The 17884-nt window shown below is 40.4% G+C and overlaps 1 protein-coding gene across 1 annotated transcript; it reads left to right on the top strand.

Annotated features, from left to right (window-relative positions):
• The first annotated feature begins 277 nt into the window (after window positions 1–277).
• On the top strand, window positions 278–1324 carry LOC114306579 (uncharacterized). Its single transcript, XM_028251850.2, has one exon. The coding sequence runs from the start codon at window positions 278–280 to the stop codon at window positions 1322–1324; it is 1047 nt and encodes a 348-aa protein (XP_028107651.2).
• Window positions 1325–17884: the final 16560 nt, after the last annotated feature.

The raw sequence follows: 17884 nt of genomic DNA, 5'->3' as shown, positions 1-17884 counted from the left end.
AAAATAGTGGAGTTAGAGGAGAATGACTTGGAAAGACTTGCAGGTGCAGTAGGGGCAAGCAGAAGCTAGCTGGTTACAATTTGGGGAAATAGGGGTGCTAAGTCAGTTTAATCATGCAAATTTTATCTTGGAATGTTAGAGGGCTGAGAAGGTTAAATAAAAGGGGAAAATCAAGCAACTGGTAAGGGAAAGGAGTGTGGATGTATTATTACTACAAGAATAAAAAATAAGTTCTATGGATGTTAGTTTTGTGAAAACCATATGACCTTATGAAGAGATGAATTTTCTGGGAGTGGATTCAGATGGTAGTGCATGTGGACTTTTATGCATTTGGAGGCCAGAAGTCTTTAAGCTTAGAGATTATTGTTGTAGTAAGAATTTTATTCTTCTATCAAGTGCGTCTTGTCTTTGTTTTGAGTGTGTCATAGTCAATATTTATGCCCCAAATGAGATTGTGGGTAGAAGAAAATTATGGGAGGTTTTGGTAAATGTACACCCTCATTATCCAAATCCTTGGTGTGTGGGGAGGGGGGACTTCAATGAAATTAGATTCATCAATGAGAGGAGAGGGTGTTCTAGAAGGGAGAGGGGGATGCAGGATTTTAATGACCTTATTGTCAAATTGGAATTAACAGATCAGCCTTTGTTAAGTAAACAATTCATCTGGTGTAATGCATTGGATGGGGAAAGATGGAGCAAGATAGATAGATTCCTGTTGGATTCTAGGTGGCTAGAAAAGTTCTCCTTTAAGCGATGGGGTTTACTTAGACCTTTATCAGATCACTGTCCTATTTTGTTGAAGGAGGATGAAAGGGATTGGGGTCCCAAACCCTTCAAGTTCTTAAATCCTTGGCTTTCACATCCTACCTTTATGCCTGGAGTTAAACAAATTTGGGAAAACAATCAGGTGTCAAAATGGGCTAGGTTTAAACTCATGAGGAAACTGAATGATTTAAGATCTCATTTAAGTGTGTGGAACAAGGCGGTGTTTGGCAATATTGATTCTCTTCTCAAGTCAGCTGAAGAGGAGTTGCATGATTGGGATCTGAAGGCAGAGTTGGGGTCTCTAGATGATGAAGCTATTAGAAGAAGAAGAGAAGCTAGAAGTTTGGTATGGAAATTAAGTAGAGATAAAGAGAGGTTATGGCATCAAAAGTCCATAATGCTTTGGGCTCAAAATGGTGATAAAAGCACTAGGTTTTTCCACATTATGGCTAGCAGGAGACAGAGCAAGAACTTGCTAGATTCAGTTTGTGTGGAGGGGGTGTGCTTTGAGGACCCTGCTCAAATTAAACAGGCTGTGGTTAGGCATTTTAGAAAGTAGTTTATGGAGAATTAGTCTATGAGGCCAAAGCTTTCAGGCCATTTCAATGTTATCAGCTCACAGGCAGCAGTTAACTTGGAAGCAGTGTTCTCGGAAGATGAGATTTGGGCAGCTCTTAAAGATTGTGATGGGAACAAGGCCCCCAGTCTAGATGGTTTTAATCTAGCATGCTTGCAAAAGTGTTGGCCTGTTATGAAAAGTGAGATTGTTCAAATGTTTCATGAATTTCACACAAATGCTAAGCTGTCATCTGGGATTACTAGTTCCTTCATTGTGTTTATACCTAAGAGGAATAATCCTTCAGGATTGGGAGACTATAGGCTAATTAGCTTGGCCAGCTCCATCTATAAGATCTTGGACAAGGTGTTGTCCAAAAGAATGAAGCAGGTCCTCCTAGCTGTGATTAGTGAGGTTCAGTTAGCTTTTGTCAGTGGTAGGCACATATTAGATGGTGTGATGATAGCTAATGAAGTTGTAGATAGGTAGCACAGAGCTAGGAAGAAAGGCATCATCCTGAAGTTGGATTTCGAGAAAGCCTATGATTTATTAAGCTAGGAATTTTTGCTATCAATGTTGGGTAGTTTCGGCTTTGGTGTTAGGTGGATTAGGTGGATGAAGACTTGTATTACAACAACTATGGTGTCTATATTAGTTAATGGTGCACCCACTGAGGAGTTTCAACCATAGAAAGGGTTAGGACAAGGTGACCCTCTAACTCCATTTTTGTTCATTGTAACAGCTGAAGGTCTTAATCTATTGTTGGAAAAGGCTATTCAGAAGGGCCTATTTAAGGGTGCATCAGTTGGCTCTAATCAGTTATGTATTTTTCATCTTCAATTCGCAGATGATAATATCATTTTTTGTGAAGGTGGCATGGAGGAAGTCTTGAATATTAAGAGGGTCTTGAGGTGCTTTGAGGTGATATCTGGTTTAAGAATAAATTTCCACAAAAGTGTGGTTTGTGGGGTGGGCAATCATAAAGACCAAACTAAGAAATTTGCTAAGGTGTTGAATTGTCTGCCTAAGAAACTGCCTCTTAAATTTTTAGGCTTGCCTTTAGGGGCCAATCCCAAAAAAAAGAGTACTTGGTCTCCAGTAGTGGCAAAGTTTCAAAAGAAGCTCTCTTCTTGGAAGAGGAGACTATTGTCTTATGCTGGTAGATTGACTTTGATCAAATCAGCCTTGTCCAATTTGCCTATCTACTTTCTTTCAATCTTTAAAATGCCAAAAAGGGTTGTAAAGTCTATTTCTAAGATTCAAGCCAATTTTCTGTGGAGAGGTTCTGTTACCAGCAGAAAAGTGCACATGGTCAAATGGATGGAGGTCACAAAAAGCAAAAATCAAGAAGGTTTGGGAGTAAGGGACTTAGGTGTGGTAAATGAATGCTTGTTGCTAAAGTGGTGGTAGAGAAATGGCAGTGATGATAAAGTTCTGTGGAAATCAGTGATCTACTCTAGATATGGCGCAATTGGTGGGGGATGGACACCTACATTGAATCAGTCAGTAGGGGTCTCAATGGTTTAGAAGGATATCTCACAGCTTTCTATGGCTAATCAGCAAATGGGTGAATTTTTTGGTGAACAGGTCAAAATCATAGTTGGCAATGGCAGGAGAATAAAGTTCTGGTATGATCCTTGGTTAGGTAGTAAAGGTTTAAAGGCTGAATTTCCTAGATTGTTTAGTTTATCCATAGAGAATGAGGAATCTTTGCAGCAGCTCAGAGCAAAGTTTGGTGCCTCAAGAGGATGGCAGCTTAATTTCAGAAGGAATCTCTTAGCTTGAGAAGAAGAGAATTTGCAGAGGTTGTTAGGCATGTTGATCTTATCTCCTAGTCTTAGAGATGGTGTTGAGGACTCTTGCTCTTGGTTAGCAGAGAAGTCAGAGCAGTTTTCAATTGCCACTGTATGGAGGTGGAGGGCTACAACTAATGGGCATGGTCTGGTAGTCCCAGCAGGGGGGTGGGTGAGTTTGGCCCCTCTAAAGATGCAGCTTTTCTGTTGGTTTGCTTGACGTGTCAGGGTTAAAACCTCATCCTACCTTCAAAGAATTGGGGCTCTTCAATTGAGTACTAGTAATATGTGTGTTTTCTGCCAAGCTGAGATGGAAACTGTTAAACATGTGCTTCTGCTATGTCTTTTGGTGTGGAAGTGATGGTCTCACATGGTAGAGTGGTGGGACCAGGTTTGGGCTATTTCAGGTTCTGTAAAAGGCCTGCTACAGTGGTGGAATGGTGGCAAGTTCAAACTCAAGTCTTGGGCACTCAAAGTCTGGCAAATTATTCCCTCTGTTGTCTTATGGTAAGTGTAAAAGTTGAGAAACCAATGCTTATTTAAGGATGCTCTTCCTGACCTCCAAGAACTCTGTGAAAAATTTAAGATGCAGGTAGCTTTATGGTCCAAATGGCACTTGAAGGTGGATTATTCAGTCCATGACATAGTGTCCAATCTCTACCAAATCAGATTGCAGTGAGTACATCAGAGGTTTGTTGTTCAAAATATACAGTGGGCTTAGAAATATCTTATTGGCAGCATGCATGTGCACTAGGTTCAGGTAGGGTGCAGGTCTTTTGTCAAACTTAAATCAGACTAGGTTTTCAATAGTGGGTTTGGTTGGATGGACTTGAGTTGTTGGTAGTTCATCTGGTATGTCACTGCAGGAATTTGCTAGGGGATGAGTTATATTCTGTCTTTGTGTTTTATGGGCTTAACAATGGATTGAGTTCTTGATTGGTGTCATTCTGGCCTACTATTGTTGTGCTGTCCTTCGGCTTATATCTGAGCTTGTGCTTCAGTGTGGTTCTATCTTTCTTTTGCTCAGTTTTTTTTGTTGTCTCTTAATTGAGTGTTTGTGTGATTCTGGTTTACAATTGGAGTGTGGCAGAGCTAAGTTGGTCTGGTTTTGCAGTGCCAAGTATGGTCTGGTGTTGTTGTGCTGTCTTCTGTTCCTTTGTTTTAGTTTTGTTTTCTCCCTCTTTGGTTGGTTTCTCTCCAACCTAGCTGGGTTTTGGGAGGCAAGAGTTGATGCTTTTGGCTCTTGTCTTCCCTCTTTGTTGATGCATTCCAAAATGTCTTTTGTTTGGTTATCATCAATAAAGAATTTTTGGCTGATCAAAATAAATAAATAAATAAACATTATCATAACTGTCCTTCCAACCATGTAACATTTTAAGATAATCACTAGTCTACTTTATTTTATCTATCTTGCCAATTAAATAATGGTCAAAGGATCATACCCTATTCTTACTTCATCTCATGGCATACGTGTTGTACAAGTTATTATAGGGTCATTGTCAGAAATCTTTGTGGCTTATTAAATCTTGGTTTCACAATCAACCATTCTCTATTCTTACTTCCATCGTAATTTGAATATTGCATTTTTGTTGGTGGGAGAGGGACTTCAAACTACTTATGGTAGCTTGAAATAAAATTCAGAGAAATAAATTTGGGAGACAAACAAACAAACTTTATCAATTATTGAAAACAATTACAGAACAAGGTGAGAACTCTCTTTGTCTCTCAAACTCTTACACTCTTTTCTTCTTCTCTCCCACACTCTGAATTCTCAAAATACAATAGCTATATATAGATAAAACTAGTAATGTGAAACCATTAAATGCAGATGCAGTTAAGGCTGTGAATTTCAAACGGTTGCAATCACTGTTGAAAAACTTGATTTCAGCCGCCATACTTCTACTCTTAGACTGGTGGAATTTTTTTTTATTTTTTATTATTATTATAGGTGAAGCAAGATTACTTCACAACATCCCCCCTTAATCTTGATTCTCCATGTTGCTTCATCCCAAGCATCATCTTTATTCTGTTGAACAGATCATTTTTCAATGGCTTCGTGAAAATATCTGCAAGCTGATCTTGAGATTTGCAAGGAAATAATTCCACCTCTGTATTTTTCACATGCTCTCAGATGAAATGATAGCGGGTGTCAATATGCTTACTTCTTTCATGATAAACTGGGTTATTTGCTAATGCAATTGCAGAATGATTATCAACATAGATCTCAGTAGGATTTTTTTGTGGAAATCCAAAATGCTTCAGCACATTTCTTAACCAAATTGCATGGCACACAGTTGAGTTGGCTGCAACATATTCAGCTTCGCAAGTTGACAGTGTCACAATAGCTTGCTTCTTAGATGACTAAGTGAACACTGTATTTCCTATAAATAAAACAAACCCAGTAATACTCTTTCGTTCATTTAAGTCACATCCCCAGTCACTATCTGAATAGCCAACAAGACTGAAATTATCAGTTGGTTTATAAAATAAACCATCATCGATTGTACCTTTGATGTAGCGAAGAATTCTCTTTGCTACATAAAGGTGTGACTGATCTGGTGTTTTCATATATCTGCTAATCAGTCCTACTTCATAGAGTATGTCTAGCCTGGTGCAAGTAAAATAGCGAAGACTTCCAACTAAGCTCTCAAAATAAGTTAGATCCATATCACCCGTCTTTGTACCTTTTTTTAGCTCCACTCCACTGTCTATAGGAGTGTTCACTGGATTACAATTCTCCATTCCATATCTCTTGAGAATTTCCTTGGCATAGCTACTTTGGGAAATAAAAATTCCATCTTTTCTTTGTGCCACTTCAATGCCAAGAAAATGAGCTATCAATCCAATATCTGTCATTCCAAATTCTTGGACCATGCTTCTTTTAAATTCTTTGAACATGGTTGGATTGTTTCCAGTGAAAATTAGATCATCAACATAAAGACAAGCAAGCAACATGCTTCCATCAACTTCCTTCTTCAAATATAGTGTGTGCTCATATGGGCATTTTTTAAAACCATTATCATGAAAATACTGATCAATTCTAGTATTCCATGCACGCGGACCTTGCTTCAATCCATAAAGTGCTTTCTTCAATTTGTACACTTTGTCTTCTCGCCCATTCTAAACATACCCCAAAGGTTGTTCAATTAAGATTTCTTCTTCAAGAAAACCATTAAGAAATGCAGATTTTACATCAAGTTGATTGATCTGCCACTTGTGCTGGGCAGCCAAAGAAATCATTAGCCTGATAATCTCCAATCGGGCAACTGGAGCAAACACCTCTTCCTAATCAATTCCAACTCTCTGCTTGTAACCTTTTGCCACTAATCTTGCCTTATAGCATTGCACTTCGCCTTGTGCATTCCTCTTTCTCTTGAATACCCATTTCACTCCAATAGGTTTGTGCCCCTCTGGTAGACTGGTAAGCTTCCATATGTCATTTTTCTCAATAGCATGAATTTCTTCATCCATTGTTTTCTTCCATTTATCTTCTTGGACGGTTTCTGAGAAAGTAAATGGATCACTATCTGCGAGAAGGCATAACAAATTCAGATCTTCTTCTTTTATAGCTTCATATATCTCCTGCAAATTTCTTATTGGTCTTGGTTGTTTGAAAAAACTATCATCTGATGATGATGATGATGATGCATCACTTCTGTGAGAAACTGGCAATCTAGGTGCAGGTATTCTATGTGGAGGAGTTTGTGGTTCATCTTGAATTTCTCTTGTGATATCAACCGGAGCTTTTAATGTTTCATCTTCAAGAATGAGTTCTGCATCTTTAACAACTTCATCTTGATTCCAGTTCCAAGCTTCTTCTTCTTCAAATATCACATCTCTACTCATGATCACCTTTCTAGTAATGGGATTATACAACTTGTATCCCATTGTTCTGTCTTCATATCCTACAAGGATACATTTTTCTCCTTTATTATCGAGCTTGGTTCTTCTTACTTATGGAATCTTGGTGTACGTAACACACCCAAATATTCTAAGATGGTTGACACTTGGCTTATGTGAACTCCAAGCCTCTTCTGGAGTCATAGAGTAAAGGCTTCTGGTTGGGCATCTATTTAGTAGATACACAGCACATGATACGGCTTCAGCCCAAAATTGCTTGGGCAATCTTTTTCCTTTAAACATGCTCCTTGCCATATCTAAGATTGTACGATTCTTCCGTTCAGCAACACCATTCAGTTGTGGCGTATAGGATGGTGTTGTTTGATGCTTGATTCCATGCTCTTTACAAAATCTTTCAAAAACATCAAATGTATATTCTTCACCTTGATCTAACCGCAATGTCTTGATGCAGTAACCGCTTTGCTTTTCTATAAAAGCTTTGAATTCTTTGAAGATACTGAACACCTCCGACTTTCTTTTAAGAAAATACACCCATGTCTTCCAACTACAATCATCAATAAAGGTTAGAAAATATCTATTCTGTCTATTTGACATTGGCTTCAATGGACCACACATATCAATGTGCACTAGCTCCAGCGGCTTTGCTGCTCTCCACTTCACTTCTTTGGCAAAGCTAGTTTTGTGATGCTTGCCAAAAATGCAGCTTTCACAAACTTCATTAGTATGAGCAATATGTTTTCACCATATTCTTGCTTGACAACAACTTCAAGCTTCCAAAGTTAAGATGTCTAAACCTCAAATGTCATAGCCAATCTTTGTCTTTGATGATGGCACTTAAACACTTCGCAGTATCATGTTGGATGTTCAATACAAACATCCGATTGTTGGAGATTCTCACCCGAGCGATCAAATTACCATGATTGTCTTTGATAGTAAGATGACAATCTTTCACGCTGATGTCGTATCCTTTCTCTAGGAGTTGTCCCATACTCAAAATATTGTTCTTCATGGCAGGAACATAATAAGTATTGGAGATGTAATCATGATCTCCATTATTGAGCTTGATCAGAATATTGCCTCTTCCTTTCACTGGAGTCTTTGAAGAATCACCAAATGAGACTTGTGCTTGTACAGTCTTGTCAAGCTCGATGAACAACTCTCTTTTACCACACATGTGATTACTGGCTCCCGAATCTAGATACCAAACATTGTTTTGGTTTTCAGTATCTCCATGGTGGACAAATAGGACTGTAGGTCCGACTTTGTTTGTTTCTGCTCGGCAAAATTTACTTGCTCTTTGGCTTCTATTGTTGCTCTACTTCGGCATTCATTGCTGTAATGCCCGAACTTGTGGCAATGGTAGCACTAAACATTGCTTTGTCAAATCCTAGTCAGTTGTTGTTACCACCTCCCCTTCCTCTTGCTCTTCCTCTTGGAGCAAAGTGTGGTTGACTTCTTCCTCCTCCGGCTGGACCTCTTCCACCTCTTCCTCGAAAACCAGAACTTTGGTTATTATATCCACGGCCTCTTCCTCAGCCTCTTTGTGATGTCCCCCTTTGCTCATTTCTGTTATCTCTGAAAGACAACTTTGATTGAAGAGCTTGCTCTAGAGAACTTGAGGGAGTCTTCTTGTTGATCATATGTTCATGAATCTCAAGTGTGCCCATCAACTCATCGGTGGTCATGGCACTGAGATCCTTGGACTCTTCTGTTGCTACAACCATGTGCTCGAATTTGGGACTGAGTGATCATAGAATCTTCTCTATCACTTGAAGAGATTCCATCTTCTCTCCATATCTTCTCATCTGATTAATAATGGTCAATGTTCTGTTGAAGTACTCAGAAATTGACTCATTCTTATTCATGTGCAGCATCTTGAATTCACCATGTAACACTTGGAGTCGAACTCTGATCATCTTCTCAATTCCACGGTGTGAATTGCGAAGAATACTCAATGCCTCTTTAGAGGTTGCTGCTGCTAAAATCTTCTCAAAGCTTGACTCATCAATGCCTTGATAAAGTAGATACAAGGCCTTTTATCTCTCTTCCTTGAATCTTTTAACGCCGTTTTCTGAGTTTCATTTAAATTTCCTTCATCTTCGAGAGTAGCTGGCTCGTTATATCCTTGATCCACTAACTCCCACAAATCTTGTGAGGCTAGTAGGACTTGCATTTGAATACTCCAATTTTCATAATTCTCTCCACTGAATTTTGGAAATTGGGGTTGAATTGTTTGTGTTGGCCATTGGTTGACTTTAAGAAATTTACAAATTTTCAGGATGTAATTTGGAAATTCTGACCGTACAGATGTGTCCAGAATATTCCAAATAGTTGGAAAGCACTATTGGATAACCAAAAACGGACTTCAAACAGCTTAGATCTAGCAAAAATAATTGAACGGTTCAGATCGACGGAATCTAGAACTTCTGAAAAGCACCAGATAATTTCTCCAGATAGAATGACATCAGTGTGATGTTAGTGGTGTGGCTTGACTCGGTCTGCGGCTTGGCAGTGCGACTCCTCTGCGGCTCAACTCGGCATGTGGCTTGGCTCGGCTTAACGGCTCAGCTTAACGTCAATAATGACATCAGCTCTTGGATACGGATCTGGGCTAATGGATCGGATTGTATGCCAAACGGGTTAGACTCTGCAAATCTGGGCGAAGAAGACGTGTGGTAGCGCATGGGCGCGTTACTGCACGTGGTGACGGCGTCGACGGCACGTGCGGGCTCTGTGGGACTCGGTTTTCAACATAGTTTTTTGCAGTGTGATCGTTTCGATGAAACCTACACACTGGTGTGATCAAAAGTTTATTTCAACAACTTTGATTTATGGACAAGATTTGAAACAATGCTTTGTTCTACTGTTTTTTTGGAAAAAACAGGCCCTTCCGATGCTCTGATACCACTATTAGTGGGAGAGGGACTTCAAACTACTTATGGTAGCTTGAAATAAAATTCAGAGAAATAAATTTGGGAGATAAACAAACAAACTTTATCAATTACTAAAAACAATTATAGAAAAATGTGAGAACTCTCTCTGTCTCTCCAACTCTTACACTCATTTCTTTTTCTCTCCCACACTCTGGCAACGGGCCGGGGGGGCCGGGGATCAGACTCCCCGTCCCTGATGGTACAAATTTTCCCGTCCCCGACCCCAATCCCCGACGGGGAATTCTCAAAATACAATAACTATATATAAATAAAACTAGTAAAGATAAAACCATTAAATGCAGATGCAGTTAAGGCTGTGAATTTCAAACGGTTGCAATCACTGTTGTAAAACTTGATTTCAGCCGCCATACTTCTGCTCTTAGGCCGGTGGAATTTTTTTTTATTTTTTTTTAATCATTATTATAGGTGAAGCAAGATTTCTTCACAACAATTTTGACCACAGAAATAACAAAGATGGGAATCACAATCTGTGAGATCCTTCTGACTTGGGATATAGGAGGTTGATTGCTGGTTGTTTATTGAACGAAAAATAATATGATTTATCAAGAGAGAAGTGATGGAATATGACAATGATTCAATAAATAATCTAATCTAATATATTATGATAACAATAACTAAAGACTTGCAGTCTTATTTTTATGGTTTTTATGATTAAGGTCTTAACTCAGAAGTGGTTGGATTGAGCATCATTTCGAAAAGAAAATTATATTTTGCGGTGCTCTAAACGTGTAGTATATTGCTTCTTCTTCTTCTTCTTCATTTTTTATTTTTTATTTTTTTATGTGCTGTGCCCTGATTCTAAGGGATTATGAAGTTGCAAAAGAATTAATTAAATCATTTTTGCCTCTTCTGGCGGAGGAAGGAGGTAGATAATTTTTACTAGGGTCTGTTTGGTTGTGTTTTTGTTTTCTGTTTTCTATTTTCATTTTCCAGAAAAATGCAGAGAACTTATGTAACAAATTGTTTCCGAAAACAGTTTTCGGAGAAATGTTATGAAACAACCCACTCTTTAGGAAACACACAAAAAAGTAGTTTTGAATTTTCCAAAACAGTTTTTGCACAAAAACAATGAGAAGTTTTCTGTATCCTATTTTCATTTTTCAGAATACACAGAATTTATTTAACAGATTGTTTCTGAAAACAGTTTTCGGAAAAATGTTATGAAAACAACCCACTCTTTAGGAAACACAAAAAAAAATGTTTCCAAATTTCCAAAACAGTTTCTGCCCAAAAATGAAAAAGATGAATGTTTTTGAAATTTCTTGAAAATAAGGAAAAAGAAAATCAAAATCAAAAAGGAAGAGAGAAAAAAAAAAAAAAAAAAAAAAAACTACCAAACAGGCCCTATGCAACTGAAACTCCCTCCATTCCTTCGTCCTCTCTCACCCTTTCTGACTTCTCACAATGTCATAGATTACATTATCTCCAGTAAAACATTCTGCAGTACCTTGTTCAAAAGAAATAAGAATGATGCATTAACTTACCTCATCAATCTTTTTAGTTTAAACTTTAATTCCAAAGACAACCTACAAATCTATATAGACATCTCTTCTTTTGTCTCTTCTCTTCTCCAACACCTTGAAGTATGCAGGTTTTTGCAAAACTATGATTGCTAATGGAGAAAGAATTTGTTGAACAGAGAAGTCAACCATCTCTGTTGAAAGATTAGTTTGAGAGAGTGAGAGAAGCTATAGAGTGAGAGAGAGACTCTGAAATGTTTTTATTATTCTTGTGTAATTTACAAAGAGATGAAGGCTCTCTTTATAGAGAGAGAAAGGGGCATTGGATACCACCATTATCACCGAAAGCAAACACTACTCAATTAACAATATAATGAAGACAATATAATGAAGTCTGCTAAAGCTATGCTAAAGCTATTCTAACACCGAAAGTAAACACTATACAATATTCTAACAACCGAAAGTAAACACTATACAATATTCTAACAGCCCCCCGCAAACTCAAGGAGGGAAAGCATCAACCAAGTTGAGTTTGGAAACAAGATCATTGAAGCGGCCAGGAGGATGAGCCTTAGTGAAGATATCAGCGGGTTGATCGACTGAAGCAATAGGAAGAAGATGAACAGTTCCACAGGTGACATGCTGGCGAATAAAATGACAATCAATCTCAATATGTTTGGTGCGATCATGAAAAACATCATTGTGAGCAATCTGAATGGCACTCTGATTGTCACAGTAGAGAGGCGTAGGAGCAGATGAAGAAACACCCATATCAGCAAGGAGCCAGCGAAGCCAGAGAAGTTCTTGAGTAGTATCCGCAAGAGCTCGGTATTCAGCTTCGGTGCTAGAGCGGGCAGTGAGGGATTGTTTTTTGCTACGCCAAGCAAGAAGAGAATCCCCTAAGAAGAAACAGAAGCCCGTGGTGGAGCGTCGATCCGTAGGATCCCCAGCCCAATCAGCATCAGAAAAGGCACGTAGGTCAAGAGAGGAAGAAGCCGAGAAGTGAAGACCATGGAACATAGTGCCTTTGAGATAGCGAAGGATACGGAGTAGAGCAGTATAGTGGGGAGTGCGAGGAGCCGACATGTACTGACTGACAATGTGAACAGCATAGGCAATGTCAGGACGAGTGACTGTGAGATAGACAAGACTGCCGACGAGCTGGCGATAAAGAGTAGCATCAGAGAGAAGAGTCCCATCGAGAGGAGTGAGACGAATCTGGGGATCAACCGGAGTAGAGGCAGTTTTGCAATCAGTAAGACCAGCTCGAGCCAGAAGATCGGATGCATATTTGGCCTGGGACAAATAGGAACCAGTAGAATCATGAGAGACTTCAAGGCCTAAGAAGTAGTTAAGAGTACCAAGGTCCTTCATCTCAAACTGTTGGTGGAGAAATTGTTTGAGGTGAAGAATACCAGCTTGATCATCACCAGTGATAATCATATCATCCACATACAGAAGAAGAAGAGTAGTACCATGAGAAGTAGTCCGTATAAAAAGAGCAGAGTCATAGGAGCTAGAGGTGAATCCGAAGTCATGAATGGTAGAACTGAACTTAGCAAACCAAGCACGAGGCGCTTGCTTGAGACCATAGAGAGCACGCTGTAGTTTGCAAACCTGATGAGGTTGAAAAGTGGACCCAGGTGGGGGTTGCATGTAGACCTCTTCAAGAAGATGACCATTGAGGAAAGCATTTTTGACATCCATCTGAAAGAGCCCCCAGTGGCGAGCAGTAGCAACAGCAAGTAAACTGCGAACAGAGGTAAGCCGAGCAACAGGAGAGAATGTCTCCTCATAATCAATGCCATATTCTTGGTTGAAACCCTTGGCAACAAGACGAGCTTTGTAGCGTTCAATAGAGCCATCAGAATGTGTTTTGATTTTGTAAACCCATTTGCAGCCAATCGCAGTCTTGCCAGGAGGAAGATCAACAAGATCCCAAGTATGAGCTTTGTCCAAGGCATGGAGTTCATCAGTCATAGCTTGCTGCCAAAGAGGATTAGTACAAGCCTCACGATAGGAGGTAGGTTCATAAGTAGAGAAGGCAGCAGATCCAACAATATAATCACGAAGATGAATAGGAGGTTGAGTTACCCGGCGGGGTCGACCCGTAGGAGGATCGGTGGGAGGAAGAGTCGGTGGAGAAGGAGGTGTGGCAACCAGAGGTAGACCTTCAGGTAGAGCAGGCTGGACAGGATCAGGGGTGAGCAAGGGCGTCTCGATGGAGGAGGAACCTGTATCAAATTCAGCAGAGAAAAGATCGATGGAAGGATTAGTAAACAGTGCAGTAGTGGAAAGTCCGGGTAAGTGAAAGGAGGATAGCGAGGAAAACATTTGGTGTTCCCAGAAAACGACATGGCGGGAGATACGAAGACGTTTAGAGAGAGGATCCCAACAGCGAAAACCTTTATGTTCAATTCCATACCCAAGAAAGCAACAAAGACGAGAGCGAGGTTCAAGCTTGGTGTGTTCATGGGATTGAAGTAAAACAAAACAAGCAGAGCCAAAAACCCGGAGATTGGCGTAAGGAGGGGGAGTGCCATGCAGACGTTCAAAGGGAGTTTGATTATGGATGACAGGGGTAGGAGCACAGTTGATAGTGTAAACAGCAGTGAGAGCAGCTTCTCCCCAAAAGTTTTCAGGACAGGAAGAAGAGAGAAGGAGAGCGCGAGTAGTGTCAAGAATATGCCTATGTTTCCGTTCAGCGCGGCCATTTTGCTGGGACGTGCCAGCACAAGAACGATGAGGCAGTGTACCATGATGCTGAAGAAAGGAAAGGAAATCTGAATCCCGATATTCCATAGCATTGTCAGAGCGAAAAATTTTGATGGTTTTGGAGAATTGGGTGTGAACCATTTGTGCAAATCGATAATAAATGTGTTTAAGTTCAGACCTATTTTTCATGAGAAAAAGCCAAGTAAACCGGGAAAAATCATCAATAAAAACAACAAAATAGCGGGATCCCCCCATAGTAGTAGTAGGGGAGGGCCCCCAAATATCCGAATGTATAAGATCAAAAGGGGCAAGAGAAACAGAAGTACTCTTATTAAATGATAAAGCAGGTTGTTTGGCAAGTTGACAGGGTATACAATCGAAATTATCGGGAATTACATGACCCAACTGTCCACTAGAAACCAAAGACCTTAAACGAGTAACAGAAATATGCCCTAAGCGACAATGCCAAAGATGAAAGGGAGATAATAAGGAAGTAGATGTAGGAGCAGCAATCTGAGGAGAGGCAGGAACATGAAGGTGAATGAGTTCATAGAGACGTCCACGCTTACGGCCGATCCCAATAGTCTGCCCTGTCTGAGGGTCCTGTACCAAACAATCAGTAGCAGAAAAGGTGACAGTTAGACCAAGTTCACATAATTGACCAATGGAAATAAGGTTTAAGGTAAGAGCAGGGATATGATAAACGTGAGGTAGAGATAAAGAAGAGGTGGAAACAGTACCAACATGACGAACAGACATGAGGGAACCATCAGCAGTATGTATTGAGGGAATATGAGGAGATGAAGATAAGGAAGAAAAGATAGTAGAATTGGAGGTCATATGATTACAACAGGCAGAGTCAAAATACCAAGAAGAGTTACCTGGGATGACAGACAAAGCAGTAGGAGGAGGTGTACCAGATGAGGAGAGAAGTTGTTTGAGCATGGCCTCTACATCCGTTGGAGAAAAGTGAGGGGTAGATGGAGCAGGTGACTCAGAGAACCCTACAGAGGGGGCAGTGTCAGGGTGATGAGACTGATTCCCGGAAGCAGCAGCAGCAGTGTGATAAGACTGATTCCCGGAAGCAGAAGTAGCAGTGTGATGAGACTGGTTGCCGGAACGATGAAAACTTCCCCGGGAAGAGCCACCGCGAGAGGAGTGGCTATTGGAGGATGAGCGAGATGGATTGCGAAAACAATCCTGTTGCAGATGTCCAGGACCAAGTTTGTTGCAGTAGCGGCAGGATCTGACGGGGCAATTGACCAGGAGATGGGTTGAAGGAAGGCCCCGATTCTGACAATAGAGGCAAGCAGTTGTCCGCTGGGTAAATGATGGCCGGGACGGAGGAGTGGCAAGAACAGAGTCCACATGATGAGTTTGAAGAGTACCTAGACGAGTCTCCTCTGATAGCAACTCAGAAATGGCTTGTTCAAGAGTGGGCAAGGGATGGCGATGAAGCAGAGAGGCACGTACGGGCTCAAAAGAGGGGGTAAGAGCCATGAGAAATTGCACCAACCTCTGCTGGTTGCGATGGTTAGTAAATAAAACTGCATCTTCGGGGTCATGCCAGGTTGGTTCTGAAAGAGCAAGCTGATCCCAAACAGAGTATATTTGAGAAAGGAAGTCATTAATGGACTGAGTGGATTCTTGACGCATGCGGTGAAGTTGGTTCTGAAGTTGATATTGATGGGCAAGACCAGTAGTCTGGTATCGTTCTTTCAAAAAATCCCAGATGTCTTTCGCAGGAGTAGTTACAGAGTCAAGCTGAAACCGGCCAAATTGAAGACTGATAGAGGTAACAGAGGTATTACGAAACCAGGTAATGATTTGGTAATTCTTACTGTCCCATTCCTCAAGTCGGTCTTCATATGTAGCAGTAAGAACAGGAGTTTCAGTAGTGGCACTGTCTTTGACTGGTTTAGTCACATCCCCGGTGACAATTCGCCAGAGCTTCTTGCCTTTAAGAAAGGAAGACATGGCTTGGGCCCACAGAACATAGTTTGAACCATTCAGAATAACGGAAATGGGATGGGAGGTGTCAAGACGATCCATAATACTAGTTAAGTAGGATTAAAGCAACAGGAAGAGACCTGTAGGAGCAAAATTTGGTAAAACAGAGTGTACCAGTGAGTCCGGAAGGTCGAAAATAGCCAGAAAAGGCTGCTGGACAGAGATGATGTCAGCGATGATGTCAGCGGCGCACGTTAGCAGAGTGCAGGGAGGAGCACATTAGCAGAAAGGCGGCGGCGCACGGTAGCGAAACAGGCGCAGGCGCGGCGCACAATAGCCGTTTTGGCGCACGCGGGTGCAATGTAGTGAAGCGGCGCACGAAAGGCGCACGATAGCAGGCGCGGCGTACGGGAGTGGCAGGGCTGACGTCAGCCGCGGTTGTGTGGGCGCGTGGAGGCGCGTGGCGGAGGTGAGTGGCAACAGATGGCGCGTGCGGGCGCGTGTGAGAGTGGTGGCGGAGCTGGTGACGCGCAGAAGGTAAAGGCGGCGCGTGTGGGCGCGTGGAGGGTGTTCTGAGAACGGGCTAGGTGCCGTTGGAATCGTGAGAAAATTCCGAGCGTTTTGATGTATGCCACTGTGTACGGGACTAAACACAAAAATTGAAAATTGCCAGAAATGTAACACTGGGCTCTGATACCATGAAAGATTAGTTTGAGAGAGTGAGAGAAGCTATAGAGTGAGAGAGAGACTCTGAAATGTTTTTATTATTCTTGTGTAATTTACAAAGAGATGAAGGCTCTCTTTATAGAGAGAGAAAGGGGCATTGGATACCACCATTATCACCGAAAGCAAACACTACTCAATTAACAATATAATGAAGACAATATAATGAAGTCTGCTAAAGCTATGCTAAAGCTATTCTAACACCGAAAGTAAACACTATACAATATTCTAACAACCGAAAGTAAACACTATACAATATTCTAACATCTGTCATTGTAACTAGAGTTAGTTAAATACGGACGTAATTTTGCTCTTTTTATCTCCCCTAGAAATAAAGGAAGAAGCTTAAATATTAAGCAACTGAACTCCCTCTGTACCTCTCTCTCTCTCTCTCTCTCTGACTTTTACCAAACACGATCATATATAATGGCAGTGTTTGGGAACTTAATTTTTAGATTTTTCTAAATTTTTTTCACTAAAAGACAAATTGATTACAAAATCAAAAAAAATAAATCCAAATAAAATATCACATCAAATCCCATAATCATTTTACTTTTTCTCTTACAAACATCACATCTAACTACAAAAAAACTCAATTATCTTCTCAAACGTAAAAAAAAATTTCTCTAATAATATCCTACAATTAAAAAAACCTACAAAAAAAAACTCACTTCCCAAACCCCCCACAATTACTGCTTTTCCCCTCCCCCCTATTGTTTTCCTTGGGTCTATATGATTGGACTCGCTTCATTTGGAGGAAGAAACATAGAATATACTTAGTTATGCTCTAACAACTGAGGAATATATTATTCTTATTAGGGATGCCTGTAGAATTATCAAAGACTGCGTACTTAATCACTCCTCTCTGCAACACGCATTAACCCAAAAAAATAAATAAAAATTTATTAATAATGGCAATAGAACATATAAGACAGTACAAATCATGGTGCAATTAACCCAAAATACTACTAAATTATTTAGGGGTTATTTGGGATGACCTAAATAATTGTACTTTTTGTCGTTTTACGAAAAGATGTGCAGAAAAGTAGAGAAATGATGCGATGAAAAAAAGATAAAAAGTATGTACTTATTTAAGATAACCAAATT

Source organism: Camellia sinensis, chromosome 2, assembly GCF_055761805.1.
Source record: "Camellia sinensis isolate YWXY chromosome 2, ASM5576180v1, whole genome shotgun sequence".
NCBI classification, from domain to species: Eukaryota; Viridiplantae; Streptophyta; class Magnoliopsida; order Ericales; family Theaceae; genus Camellia; species Camellia sinensis.
The sequence above is the reverse complement of the archived record's forward strand: the minus strand, read 5'-3'. Positions and strand labels throughout refer to the sequence as shown.